General features: G+C 35.9%; 1 protein-coding gene across 4 annotated transcripts in view; it reads right to left on the reverse strand.

The window, feature by feature from the left end:
* The window catches only part of Lrba (LPS responsive beige-like anchor protein), a 484,014-nt gene that overhangs the window by 423,644 nt on the left and 45,568 nt on the right, over nucleotides 1-14,802 (reverse strand). For all 4 annotated transcript variants that reach the window (XM_057757319.1, XM_057757317.1, XM_057757318.1 and 1 more), the window contains exons 3-9: nucleotides 10,200-10,431; nucleotides 9,627-9,727; nucleotides 6,063-6,158; nucleotides 3,416-3,537; nucleotides 3,203-3,329; nucleotides 2,536-2,655; nucleotides 546-692 (exon numbers count right to left, since the gene is read on the reverse strand). In XM_057757319.1, coding sequence (XP_057613302.1) covers nucleotides 546-692; nucleotides 2,536-2,655; nucleotides 3,203-3,329; nucleotides 3,416-3,537; nucleotides 6,063-6,158; nucleotides 9,627-9,727; nucleotides 10,200-10,431 — 945 coding nt within the window. The remainder of the gene's footprint in view (nucleotides 1-545; nucleotides 693-2,535; nucleotides 2,656-3,202; nucleotides 3,330-3,415; nucleotides 3,538-6,062; nucleotides 6,159-9,626; nucleotides 9,728-10,199; nucleotides 10,432-14,802) is intronic.

Here is a 14,802-nt window from a genome sequence, read left to right on the forward strand (position 1 = left end):
GTGGTGGTGTAAAAAGAATGGTCAATGGATGCTAAATTAGACAAAAGAAAGACGTTGTGGCGCATGGCTGTATAGTAAAATAACTATAAATAAAAAACATATATATTTCAAAAATGCAAGGAAAAAGCAGGAACATTTTATCATGAAGAATGCTAAATGTTTGAGAAGACAGATATGCCAATCCTGATTTGAACATAACATAATGTATATATGTATTGTTCATATATACATTATATTTGTAATGCCCCACGAATATATACCTTTAAATATGTAACCTTTAAAAAATTGCCTTCATGGAAAGAATTAGAGCATGACATAAAACTGAAACTTAACCTAGCACTTCTTACAGTTCTTCACACAGGTCAAGTATGCTGCAATTCTCTGAAAATGTGAAATGGACTTTGACCCCTGTGAATGCCCTGCCATGCTCCCAGTGCCCCCAGCATATATAAATACTCAAGGTATAAGGGCCCATGTGTGAACCACCTTCAAATCAAGCCCAGAGGAGCACTCAACCATTAAGCAGTGCACAGGAAGTTAAGTACCTTATACCCCAGGCCCAACTGATAAATGGCAAAAATCTGAGCTGCGTTCAGAGCATCGCTGAAAAGGTAAACCGCAGTCATCTGACCACAGAACACCCGATTCGCATCTGCTGTCTCTGAGGAGCCCAGGAAGCATTTGTCAAAGGTCTGCAAAAGAAAAGAGATTTAATTTTTCAAGAAAATCATACACTCTAGGAGTGATAGATGGTACATATACTGAATGAAACACTATTTAGCCATTAAAATGAATTAAATTCTATCATCTGACAATGTGGATGGAATTGGAGTATATTCAGAAAAAAAAAAAAAAAAAACAAAGACACAGGCCAATAAATGGACATACTGTGTATGTGTCTCTCTAAAGGATATATGAATAGAATAAAATAATTCATTTAACACTTCATCCTTTCACACCTGGAATGAAAATTGGGAATGGCATCTTGAAAATGGATGAACACAAGTTTTCTAAGTTGTAATAAATACAGCTTGTTAACAACGAGGAAATAAGAAAGAGAATCAGACAAGTGGATATGATACTAAGTTAAAAAGTTAAACACCAAAAAAAAAAAAAAAAAGTTAAACACCTAAATTGAAGAGAAAGCTGTGTCTGACAAGAAAATCCTGAGTTTGGTTTGGAGTTACTAGGCCACCCTTCTCACTGCACCCTTCATAGTAAAAAGATAAGAGTTACAAAACTGCTCTGAGACTAACGGAGATATCCTGTTCATCATCCCCAGTTTTCTGGGGTAACGTGTTTCACAAGACGATATGGTCAAGAAACGAGAGAACTGTTTCAGAACTAAAGGTGTTTGACACGGCACCATGAGCTCTTGAGGCTCACATTATCAACACAAACGAATACAAGTGAAAAATGATATAAAAAGAGTGGGTGGTAGATGAAGGTTTTTAAGTGGTTTTTTTTAAGCTTTCTATAAAAAGAACTTTAGAAGGGAGGAATAAGGCCATTTCTATTTTCATTCTAACCTTTGAATTCTGAAAACATAATAAAAAATAATAGAATCAATGCCAGCTATGAAGTAAATGCAAAGTGTATGGGCAAGTATCATCTAACTTATTTATAATATAATCATCTTTATCTACCCAGAATCTTATAAAACCTAAATAATACCTTAGCTGACATATCAACAAGCTCTATCAAAAAATTAACATACTAGCCAAATTATGACTATAAAAAATGGTGTTCAAATATATACTCAGATTTTGTAGTAACCTCTTGTTTATAAATTTCATCCCTTTAAATTAATAGTTTTTCAGCAGGGCAGTGGTGGTACACACCTTTAATCCCAACACTAGGGAGGCAGAGACAGGTGGATCTCTTTGAGTTTTAGATTAGCCTGGTCTACAGAGTAAGTTGACTTGAAAAACCAAAATATAAACAAATAATTTTTCATAATGTACTGGTTAGTTTTTTTTCAATTTGACATAAGCCTGAGACATCTGCAAATACAGACCCTCAGATAAGAAAATATCCCCCGTCAGATGGCCTGTAGGCTAGACTTAGGGCATTTTTGTTTGTTTGTTTTGGACTAATGATTGACGTGGGAGGGTCCAGCCCACTGTGGGGAGTAACATCTCTAGGCAGATGGTCCTGGGTGTATAAGAATGCAGGCTGAATGCAGGCTGAGAGACATAAAGCAAAAGACAACCAGCCTACAGGCCACAACCCCAGATAAAGGTAGGGAGGAGAGTGGAAGGGGAGTGAGGAAAATGTACAGTACATTCCCATTCAAACAATTAAAATGAGAAGGATTTAATTAAAAAAAAAATGGAGGCTGAGCAAGACATGAGGATCAAGCTTGTAAGCAGCACCCCTCCATCGTCTCTGCATCAGTTCCTGACCTGACTTCCTCGATGATGTACTGTATGCCAAATAAAGTCTTTTATTACCCCCAGGCCACACTGTTAATCAGGTGCTTTATCACAGAACAGAAACCCTGACACACGTGGCAACGTTTCTGAAACTACTTACATCACTGGTGTTGACAAGCCACGTTATCTCTCCATAGGAAGCAAGCTCACCATTCACGTAACATCGAAGCTCACTGTTCTTCCATCGGTTGTAAATGTGCACTATAGTTACCATGTACCACTGAGTAAGCAAAAATAATGATTCTCTGAGTAATAAAACCTCACTGATAAAAACTAAAAAATAGAAGATTTTAATCAAGAACAACTGTGCTTTTAACAGCCCAACATTCACTTCTAGGACAATATTCTAGGAAAACCTCAGCAGACTGGTCTTAATCACTAGGTAATTTTTCCAATGTAATAGTATGGAAATTTTCAAACATACAATTAAAAAATAACTATTACAAATATCTTCCTTAAAATTTGAATATTTTTACATCTACATCTGCTATCTATATCTACACATGTTACTGATGACTCTTCACCAACCTCTGACTGGCAAGGTAAAAAAGAAGACAGCACTAAAGCATCGTTTTCTTTCTCCGAGCATCTCTCATAAAACCAACCAATAACTAAATATTCAGTCACTTTATGACCCAAACCATAGAAGTTAACTTCCGAGTAACTGAAACACATATGCTTAAAAGGTGTAAAGGCACACAAGGCTGATACAGCACTATGCGGGCTGCACAACTTCTTAAAGGAACTGACTCAGGAAGAGCTCATACCTTCTGTGGCTTGAAATCAAACTTCACACAATGTTGAAAGCCTTTTCCTTTGGACTTTATTGAGGTTATAATCAAACAGCCTCCAACAAAATGAGCAGAATATCCAAGACCTTTGCTGGTTCTGAAACTGAGAAGAGTTAAGTTCTCATTTTACCTCGAAATATTCATTTTCAAAACAAAGTATTAACACTAATCAAGTCTAGAAATACATACCAATACAAATATGGTTTATCCTTGTCTACATTAATATTATTTACAGGATCCATTCTAAGCCAGGTGTGAAATGTAAAACCATTCTGGTAAGGCCATCTGGCTATAGGAGGTAATGCAATAGCCTAAAGGAAAGAAATGCAGTTATTAACTTGCAAGAAAAACTTTCTTACTGAATTCATGAAAATGAGATTTTACAACACTATGTGTGTTTCCACTTTAAAAGTTCTTAAAATATCACAAAGCAGACTTTATTTAGAAGAAAACATTTAATAACTATTGTATTTTCTCAAATAAAAATTAGAAAATATTAATTAAATGAAACAGTCAATGTAGACTGATGAAAACAAACTCATAACTACTTCATTTTTTCCTACAGACATAACCAGAAAGATTCTACTAAAAAAAATAATACTGAGATCCAACTATTGAAATTTGACCCCCCAAAAAAATTGATAGAGATAGATGAGAAAAAGTTAGGGGCTTAATTATGTTATTTTTTTGTAAACCACAACTATAAAATTAAACAGGATTATTTCATATATTTTTCAAAATGATATTCATAAGTCATTTTATACTTAGTTTAAACTTTTTAAATATAATATTAGCTGGGCATGGTGGCACATGCCTTTAATCCCAACACTTGGAAAGCGTTAGCAAGTGGATTTCTGGGAGTTCAAGGTGGATCTCTGGTCTACATAGCGAGTGACAGACTAGTCAGGGCCACAGAGTGAGACCCTATTTCAAATAAACGAAACAACCAAAGTAAAATGTACACAAACATATATAATATTATATAATAAAGGGTTTTTTGTTTTTTTTGTTGTTTTGTTTTGTTTTTTTGTTTTTTTGTTTTTTTTTGGTTTTTCGAGACAGGGTTTCTCTGTGGTTTTGGAGCCTGTCCTGGAACTAGCTCTTGTAGACCAGGCTGGTCTCGAACTCACAGAGATTCGCCTGCCTCTGCCTCCCGAGTGCTGGGATTAAAGGCGTGCGCCACCACCGCCCGGCTATAAAGGGTTTTTGAATAGCAACACAGACTTAAAAAGATAAAAATAAACTTAGAAGAAACACTACCAGTGTTTCAAAAGCTATGAAAAGATACAATAATAAACACTTTATGCTGGCATAAAATCTTCATTAGGTTAGACAATTCCTTCATGGTTATGCCACCCCAAACACAAGTGTTTAAAGAGAAATACAGAGGACTGGAGAGACAGATCAGTGGTTAAGAGCACTGGTTGCTCTTCCAGAGGACCTGGGTTCAATTCCCAGCACCCATAGGCAGTTCATAATTGTCTGTAACTCCAGTTCCAGGGGAATATGACACCCACATACAGACACACATGCAGGCAAAACACCAATGCACAAAATAGGAATGAATGAAAAAATAGTTTAAAATGTTTTTAAGAAACCATAAATTGGACTTCAATAAAATATAAAACCAAGTTTTGAAAGATAACCTTTTCAAACTTTAAACTTTAAAAGACATATAGGAATGGGAGGGGACATTTGCCAAACTGAATATCTGAAAGAGCTACACAGTGAGACTCTGTCTCAAAAAATATAAAAAGCAGATACACTAATGGTCAATAAAGACATAGAAAGATGTACAACATTGCTAGTCACCAAGAAGTTATAAATCAAAATCAGAATGACTGGAATGAAGGTCTAATTCAATAGAGTAGCACGCAACTTGAACATACAAAGTCTTCAGCTGGCTCCCAACACTGGGAAAAACAAAAAGAAAAAGAATCCCCTAGTATAACATTAATTAGTACCAACAAGGAAAGAAACTGGAACCTTCCAATGCTGCTATTGAGACTGTAAAACACTCAAGGAATTCCTCAAAGTGTTAATCAGAGTTTCTAAAACACAAAAATCTCATCTCTAGGCAACAAGGCAAAATAAAAGCAAAACACAATAAGAAAATCCCAAAAAATTAAATCAAATATCACAAAAGTAGTTTGGTTTCATTTTATTGAGACAGAGCCTCAGGGAGGCCGGACTGGCCTCAAATTCCCTATGTAGTCTAGGATGACCCTGGCCTATTGACCATCCCGCCTCCGTCTCCAAAATTTGGCGATTAAGGCTAAAAAAAAGATGTTCAGAAAGACAGAAAGTCAAAGCATTACACTCTGACAGGTACAAAGATAAATTCACAGTATAGTGTAACTGCATATGAAAAAAAAAAAGACTGGGGAGTAGAGAGATGGCTCAGCGGTTAAGAGCATTGCCTGCTCTTCAGAAGGTCCTGAGTTCAAATCCCAGCAACCACATGGTGGCTCACAACCATCTGTAATGAGGTCTGGTGCCCTCTTCTGGTCTGAAGGCATACACGCAGACAGAATATCGTAAACATAATAAATAAATGGATATTTTTTAAAAAGATGTTTAAAAAAAATTTTTTTTTAAAGGTTGTTATTCGTTCACTAAACCGAGTAGGCAGCTTTCTCAAATGCCTTAAGAAGCAATTTCTCTATCTCTCAAACTGCTAGGGGGAAAAACTGTCCTAAGGATTAAGCAAAATCATGCAGAAAAGCTTCTGCCTAACATAGAACTGCCAAGTTCCATGCCAGTGTAACAAGGCTGTACTTCCAAGAAGCAAGGAGAAGGAGAAATTTGGGTGTTTGCCTCATGCACATTTACTTACTGCAGCACTCTTTCCTGGAAAGTTGAAAAAGGCATCAGGACCGTACTTCTGAGGCATATGCTTTAACACAGACAGCAACTTCCCAGCATGTGGAGGCTATAAAATAACGATTTATTAATCATGCTTTTCTCCTTAAAATTAAACATATTTAATAACATTCATACTTTAATATATACAAAATAACTGAATAATACTATAAAATAAAAGGTATTTATAAGAATAAACAATGTTATTTTCAAATACCTTAATACAATGAATTCTTTGTTATTTTTGTAGTACTATAGAGCACATTTTTGTTCACACCCTCAAACACTTCAGAAACTGACCTTTAAAATTTATAAACTACTTCAACTGCCACCTACTCCTCTATACATCTTAATTTAACAAGTACTAAATAGTGCTTACTTAGACTCTAATGTCAATGACACTTTAAATAAGTCACAATATTTTAACTTCACAACCTAAAACGTGATCCTGCTATTTTCCTGATTATACAGAGGAAGCTCTGAAGCGGAAGAGCACTCCCCCGGTCACACAGTGACTATGAGGTCAGGATCAGGACTCAGTCTAACCCCAAAAGCATGGTTTTAGCCATAACACTTTCACCAGTTGAACCACGCCCTTGCTCTCCTTCTTTAATAGAGACCACTCTTTCAATGGCCTAACAGATACTGATCTATATCTCCAACTTCATCTTGCATATCTTCGATCCTGGGTTCTATTTACAAACTATCCCCTCTGCTTAAAATGTGCTCACTAAGCCTACCTCAGTCTCCTGAAAAAAATCAAGGAAATCTTTCACATCCTTCAAAGCTTATCTTGAAGTCTAAAGTCCACTTCCTCAAGCAGTCCTCCCAGAACTCACAGAAGTGGTTAAATTTCTCTAGCATATTTCATTCTACAATGTGCCTCAAATGCGCAGCATATATAAAGGGTTTAACATCATATTTTTAATGTTTCTTTGACCCACAAAACTAGCACATGAAACAATCAAGAACTAAAATGAAAATCTTATTAATATTTATAAGGAAAGTCAAGGGCAATTAGATACACATTACCATCTTAATAAGCCTATAAGGAAATATAGTAAAAATAAGGGCATTCATTCTTCTTTATTACAAGCTGAAAACAGGGTCAAACCACAGGTGAAATCATTGGCTTTCTCCCATCTTGTTTTGTTTACTATTCTAAGATATTATTTCTATGTAAAAGTTTAGCAGCCTTTTATCTTACTAGTAAGTGGAATATTTCAATCTAACAGATACCTTTTAATCATCCATACCACTCAATTTTAAAAGTATGATTAATATCAAATGACTACAATCACACTTACTTTTTAAATATATTTCAAAGAAAAACAAAGTAACAAAAAAACTGAAACAGCAAATACAATTAGAAAATTAGAGCATTTCCATCTAGAGAAATCATTCCTCCAAATTCCTTTTTCTATAAACAGATCAACAAAAGAAGATAATAAGGTAATCCCTCCCACAGTCCCTGTTGTAAGACACTACACTGGAAAGTCTTTAGAAAAAATATTAGATGCCATATCAAGAGTCTTTACAAATAAGAATGTTCATTGATGCTCTCATTCCACAGATAAACATCATAAATCTGTATGTAGACTGAGATATGGAATTTGTACTCTACTCAAAGAGTCAAAGGGAGAAGTAGCTGGCTGTGTTATCCAGAGTGGACAGCTATTATTTTACGTTTATCTCCCAAGCTATTCTGATTGTCCTCCTTATCATAAACAGCTATATTATTATGTCTAATATTGGTGTTATGTACTCTGTCAGAAATCTTTCTGTGGCCTGTGGAATGGCTCAGCAGTTAAAGATGCTTGCTACTAAGACTGACAACCTGGGTAGAAGGTGAGAACCAACTCCTGCAAGTTGTTCTATGAACACCAAGCATGCAGAATGGCACATGGGCATGCATGTGTACATGCACACACACAAATGAAAAAGTCGTGTATTTTGTTTAGCATTTAAATGACTTTATATTACATATCATTCAGCTGATCGATTACTCTCCTATGTCTCTGGCATTTGTCTTCTCAATACAGTGTCTTTTTTTTATATCATGTATTCTGAAGAAGAAGGAAGAGGAGGAAGAAGAGGAGGAGGAGGAAGAGGAGGAGAGAGATGGGTGGTTGTCTGTGCTCATAATCCCAGCATTGGGGAAGTGGAGACAAGCAGATCCCAAGGCTCATTGGCCAGTCAGCCTCGCCTACTTGGCCTTCCCTGCCAGGGAAGTGAGAGGTCTTTACACAGTAATAAGGTGCCAGCACCTGAGGAATAATATCCAGGCTGGCCTCTGGCCTCTACAGTCCATGCACACATGAATATGTACACACATAAACAAATATACACACAACACCAAAAAGGGTTTTAAAAAAAAGGAACCATCTGAAATTCCCAATGAATAGAATTAAAACACTGCAGAAGGAAAAAAATTCAGCTAAGAGTAAAGCAATAAAACCGATCTAAAACAAAGTTCTAAAAGAAAAGACAAAAAAACAAGTGACCAGATCTCAGTGATCTGGACAGAATCGAGGAACCAACTTGAGCCTTGCCAATGAGCTCAGTAGGAAAGCAGCTGTGTGAGGCTCTGAGTCTTACACAGCACTGAGGAAAGACAGTGAGGAAAAATCTTTTCAAAAATTTTTGAATTTAATAAAACTAAAGTTACCTGAAGTTTGATGTCCCAGATGAGGAGAAAATGAAGAATAAAAGGAAGTAATATTTGGAGAAATAATAACAAATTTTTTCAAAATATGATGAAATTTACCAAGTTATGGAGAGAACAAACTAATAATGTAAATACACAGTAAACGACACAAAACCATAACTCCATTCAGTTAATATCAGTATAAAACAAAAAAAGCACCAGAGAGTTGGAGTTTACAACATACAAGCTAAAGAATATATCTTTTAACATGATGAATTATAGGTACAAATAAGGATGAAATTTAATAGACCTAACAATTATAGGACAGCTGGCTGGACTAAAGGCAATGATCAAGTCACTAATGAATCCAAACAAAAATGGAGCAATTATTTACTAGCAAATACTCCTCTAACAAACAGCTAATTAAATTGTAAAAAAAAAAGAAAAACTGCTTTCCATAAGGTACCTGGGATTCAAAACAGGTTCACAACTTACTACAAAAGACCCATCAATTGCACCTGGAGAGGATGGCTCTAACCTACAAAGACGCTGTTCCCTGAACATGCTGCTCACATTAAAGAACCATTACCACTCAGAACAGAAGGAAAGTGGGTGCTACTTAATACATTCTCAACATCAATAAATAATAGACATATAGCTTTATAATACAATTTAACAAGAACCAAATTAGTAGTCTACCTAGGACACACAAACAAAAGTAGCAATGCACATGAAATGCTACTTTGATCTCTTCCCCTCAATTTGACACGTACTGCATGTGGAATAATTATTAGTCACTTTATATATAAACTACTAATGTGCTTGGAAGAGGTATTTTCAAAAACCAGAGCATTTAGTACTTAGGATGTTTTATTTTCATTTTTTTTTTACCCATTGTCCTTTATCTCCTTGAAGTTTACTGAAGAAAAGCTTTAGTTCTCTAACTGTCAAACTATAGCTGGCCAGCACTCCCAACATGTCAACGAGAAGATCTGAGAAAAAGCAAACAAACAATGAAAAAGGTGAGCTACTTATATTTCTAGAGATAAAGAATTAAAATATGTGCTCACATAATAGTCTGGACACAAGAGGTATAGACACATGCCATGGGGCTTAAGAAATGGCTCAGTGGATAAGAGCACACACAGCTCTTCCAGAGCACCTGGGTTTGGTTTCTAGGCCCGTTGGGTAAGGCACAGCCATGTGAAACTCCAGTTCCAAGGGTATCTGACACCTCTGGCCTCCGCAAGCATTGCACTCACTCATTCACACACACACACTCTCTCTCTCTCTCACACACACACACACACACACTCACACTTAAAAATAATAAATAATATTTTAAATAAAAACATGCTATATAATCAAGTATTTATTCTTAAAATATTGCTAAAAGAAATTTTTAAAATACAGTATTCAAGAATCAAACTATTTCTTACACACATGGCTACAGAAAAGTCATACCTGCAATCATACTGTCAACTTTTTCAATTTTCCCCAGTACTCTTTCTACAAGGCCTACTTCCGTGCAGACTTGAAGGTTTCGTATGCTCTTCTTCAAAATGGCTGTAAACATGCTCCAGACTTCTGCTTGGCAAGTAATGTCACATTTCTCCAATAATTCCACCATGCAGATGATACTCTCACCTTCTTGGATAATGAAGTTCATCTCCAGATCAAACTGGCCTCCTACCAGCTTCAAGGGAAAACAAACAAAAACATGTTCAAGGCATTACTGCACATCTATTACCACTATCAGTCGTCCCTAAATTTCAAAGTAGCAATGACTACCCATTCAGAGCATCCCCCCCAACAACAAAATATCCGATTTTTTGTAAATTTCAAAAAATAAATCCTCTGAAGAAATCTTCAAATCTAGATAGCACAAAGCAGAATAAAACTTGGAATATAAAAATTAAAATATTTTAAAAATAACAAATATAGGGTAACTTAAGAAAGTCATTTTCACATTCACTAAATGGTAGAGACGTATTTTGTAAACTTGAGAGGTAAAGCCTTTTCTAAGCCCTTTAGACCAGACACCTAAATCCTAGTGCTTGAGAAGTAGCGTCAGGGCTAGAGAGACGGCTTCGTCACAGATGGCCCAGGTTTGGATCCCAGGGCTCACATTATACACAACCACCCTTAATTCCAATTCCAAGTAATTGGGCACCCTCTTCTGGCCTCCAAGGGTATCAGGCACACCCATAGTAAAACATGGAGGCAAAACTCTCATCCTCATTAAATAACAAATGAACAAATCTTTAAAAAAAAAAAAAAAAAAAAGTATAAAGGTCAGGCATAGTGATATAGTGGCCCATGCCATTCCCAGCACTCCAGAAAGCAGAGGCAAGCAGAACTCTTAGTTCAAGACCAGCCTGGTCTACATAGCAAACTCCAGGCCAGCCAGAAATATATAGTGAGATCCTATCCCCAAAACAAAACAAAACAAAACAAAAAAGAAAACAGTTGAGGGTTATCTATAGTTAAATACTGAATTTAAGGCCAGCTTGGGCTACTAGAGACCATGCCTCCAAAAAATTCATTAATTAATTATCAAAATTCATTAATTAATTATCAAAAAATTATTAAATATCAAAAAAGATTGTTAAGATTTCTGGACTTCTCACTGATCAATTTAATATAAATTAAAATTCTGAACAGAGACTATAACTCAGTGCTAGAGTGCACACCTAGCATATAAGACTCTGGGCTTAACCTCAAGTAATTTGGGGGGAGGGGCTAAGTACATAAGAAAAAAAACACAAAAATCAAAATATAATTACACAAAGGAGAAAAATCATTCATGATTCATGTTGTAAATATAAAAAACTTCCTAAAAGAAAAATTTGAAGTAAATTTTGGGACAAAGCAATGAATAAAATGACTACAATGACACCATGACATATGAACAAAACCTCAATCTTGTTCACAAAATCAATTTTAATAACAAAATAAAAATTATTTAGGTATGTTATAAAATTCCAAGTCCTAAATAATATACATAATAAAATGTACTGTGGGTAAGGACTTGGGGAAATGTGTTCTCATACGTTAGTGATGCTGAAGAAATGGGTATAGTATACGTGGAAATCCACCCAGAAAATAGAATGCAAAATTAAAGAGTAACTTCTTCGAGCACAAGAGTAACTTCTGGTCAGAAAATATACCATAAAGTCTCAGGAATGCAGCAAACGAACAATAAATCGCACAGCCATAAAACACCAATAACCCTATACAGTGTTACATCTGATAGCACACTGTCCTAAACTCACCATTTCACGAGAGAAAAGCAGAAAGAGAAAAGGTTTTGTGAAAAATCATAGAGACACAATAGTAAGGCAGACAACTTCAGCAATATTTTCTAGTAGACAGAACCCAGAAGTTCTCAGTTGAGTACAGAAAGGCACTTCCTCAAATACACACAAACAGCATGTGGGCAAACAAACCAAATAATTTACAAGAAAAATAGACAGATGATGATAGATAGACAGACAGATAAATAGATAGATGATAGATAGATAGATAGATAGATAGATAGATAGATAGATAGATAGATAGATGATAGATAGATGATAGACAGACAGACAGACAGATAGATGATAGAGATAGATAGATGATAGACAGATAGACAGATGATAGATAGATAGATAGATAGATAGATAGATAGATAGACAGACAGATGATAGATAGACAGATAGATGATAGATAGATAGATAGATAGATAGATAGATAGATAGATAGATAGATAGATAGATAGAGATAGATAGATAGATAGACAGATAGATATGGAGAGTTCAAATACTGTGAAAATCTCTTCAACAATTATATGTCTTCTGGGTAGAACTAAACAGGACAAAAGCCTCATTGCAACTCAGTTGAGAAGGCTTGCCTTCACCTTAGTGTTACTTACATCCACCTTTCACTCTTATCTGTATATATTACCATCAGTAATCACCCTTCCAAGAAGCTACAGAATTAATTTGGAAAGTAATTTCCAAATAAAAACCCAAATATTTCACCAGCTTCTAAATTGAGCTTATAGTGTGAAAGCAATATTCAGACAGGTGTTTTAAATATTTTTCCACTGCATTAAATATTGTAAGATATGCCTTTCAAGGAGAAAATTGATGACTGAATTTTGTACATACAAATGTGTGGCATATTGATATACTGTATGCATGCATATCTATTATACCTAAAAACCAAGCAGAGAGCCTACAATATGTCAGGTTAACCCTTTCTAATAGTTATTTGAAGCTGATCAACCTTCAAAACACAAATTTGTCTCCACTGACGAGGATTATACCCAGGACCAGGCATCGCAAGCTATTATCTGAGCGGCAGTAATGGCTCTCCCCTCCAAAATGTAATCTTCCAAATGTCACAGGGAGTTATGAATATCTGAGCAGCCTAATGCACTTTACCAGCCATGAAATGTGAAAATGTAATCTTATTACCTTTTTATGGTTGTATTTTTTTTGAATAATGTAGCCTGGAAACTGATGTATAGTCTTTTCCTGCATTTTAGCATGATTTGGTCTCCTCTGCTATATAGAACATTTTTCAAAACTCTCCATTTCAACATATTTTAGTCTTGCATGAACTTCATAAACAATTTTTATAGCAACCTTCAGGGTGGCATAACATGCTTTATATAGGTCACAGTTTAATGTATATGATTATAGACCTTTTAAAGTATTTATTTCAAAGAATTCAAATGAACCTTTACAACTTTTGTACCAAGATCTTAATTTGAGTGTGATAATTTTCAGCTCAATAGTTTTAATAATAAAATGCCTTAACTTAAAATTGGTCACTAAGCTGAGTCACTTATATTCTCAAAAAAAATTAAAGAACAGAAAATTCAGGAAGATGAAAACTGTGTATCTTCTCTTCAAAAGATTTATAAAGCTGGAAGACTGTAACTCAACACCTACTTCACAGGAGAACATGCTTACTCTAGATAACTCAATGTGAACTTGCTACATTTCTCCTCAGAGACAGGACAAGAGCACCGTTCAACAGAAGATAGGGTAGGGTATAATCTCAGCCTTCGCCACCAACCAGGTTTGCTATAGTTCTTGTGACTTGTCCAAAAATGTCTAAATTACTTATTCTGAGCTTTTTTACATATAAGATGGACTGAAAAATAAAGTTCCTCTCACATACAGTGTCACATTCATACAGGAATAGATACTTTGAGATCAACATTTTTAAAAACTAAGCAGTCTTGAAGAAAGCAGGATACATAAAAGGTACTAACACAGAGATGAACGCGTTATTTTCCTCGGCTGACCTCAAACTCACAAGCCTCCCATCTCAGCCTTGTCTTCCCAACCGTCCTCCTACATAGCACATACGATACATAAACAGTGGATAGCCAGAGGAGCCATCTCAGAAGCTAAGCATCCATCTCATAGTGAGATTATAGTAGGCTTATCAATGTCCTGGATCCTGGCAACCACAGAACCACTGCAGCAGCCCACGGCCCAGATTTCCAACAGGACAAACACGTCTCCTTTTTAGAAACCACTAATGTGTTTTGGTCTCTCGATTGTACCAGCTGAATTAATATATATGGCTATAGTTAAATTTTCTCAGAAGTTATAAAAATATACCTGTGACTATGTTTTATTACATTTGTTTTGTGTGTATGAACATGTGGGTGTGCGCACCATAGCAAACATGTAGAGGTTAAAGGGTAATTTGTAGAAGTCAGTTGTCTCCTTCTCCCCTGTGGCTCCCAGGGATGAAACTTAAAGTTGTCAGGCCGGGCGGTGGTGGCGCACGCCTTTAATCCCAGCACTCGGGAGGCAGAGGCAGGCGGATCTCTGGGAGTTCGAGGCCAGCCTGGTCTACAAGAGCTAGTTCCGGGACAGGCACCAAAGCTACAGAGAAACCCTGTCTCGAAAAAACCAAAAAGAAAAAGAAAAAAAGAAAAAAAAAAGAAACTTAAGTTGTCAGACTCGACAGCAAGCACCTTTACCACTGAGCCACCTTACAGGCACTACTTGGGAGTGTTTTAAGTGAAATAGCAGGTGATAAAACTTGCACTATCTTGGCC

This window comes from Chionomys nivalis, chromosome 24, assembly GCF_950005125.1.
Source record: "Chionomys nivalis chromosome 24, mChiNiv1.1, whole genome shotgun sequence".
NCBI lineage: Eukaryota > Metazoa > Chordata > Mammalia > Rodentia > Cricetidae > Chionomys > Chionomys nivalis.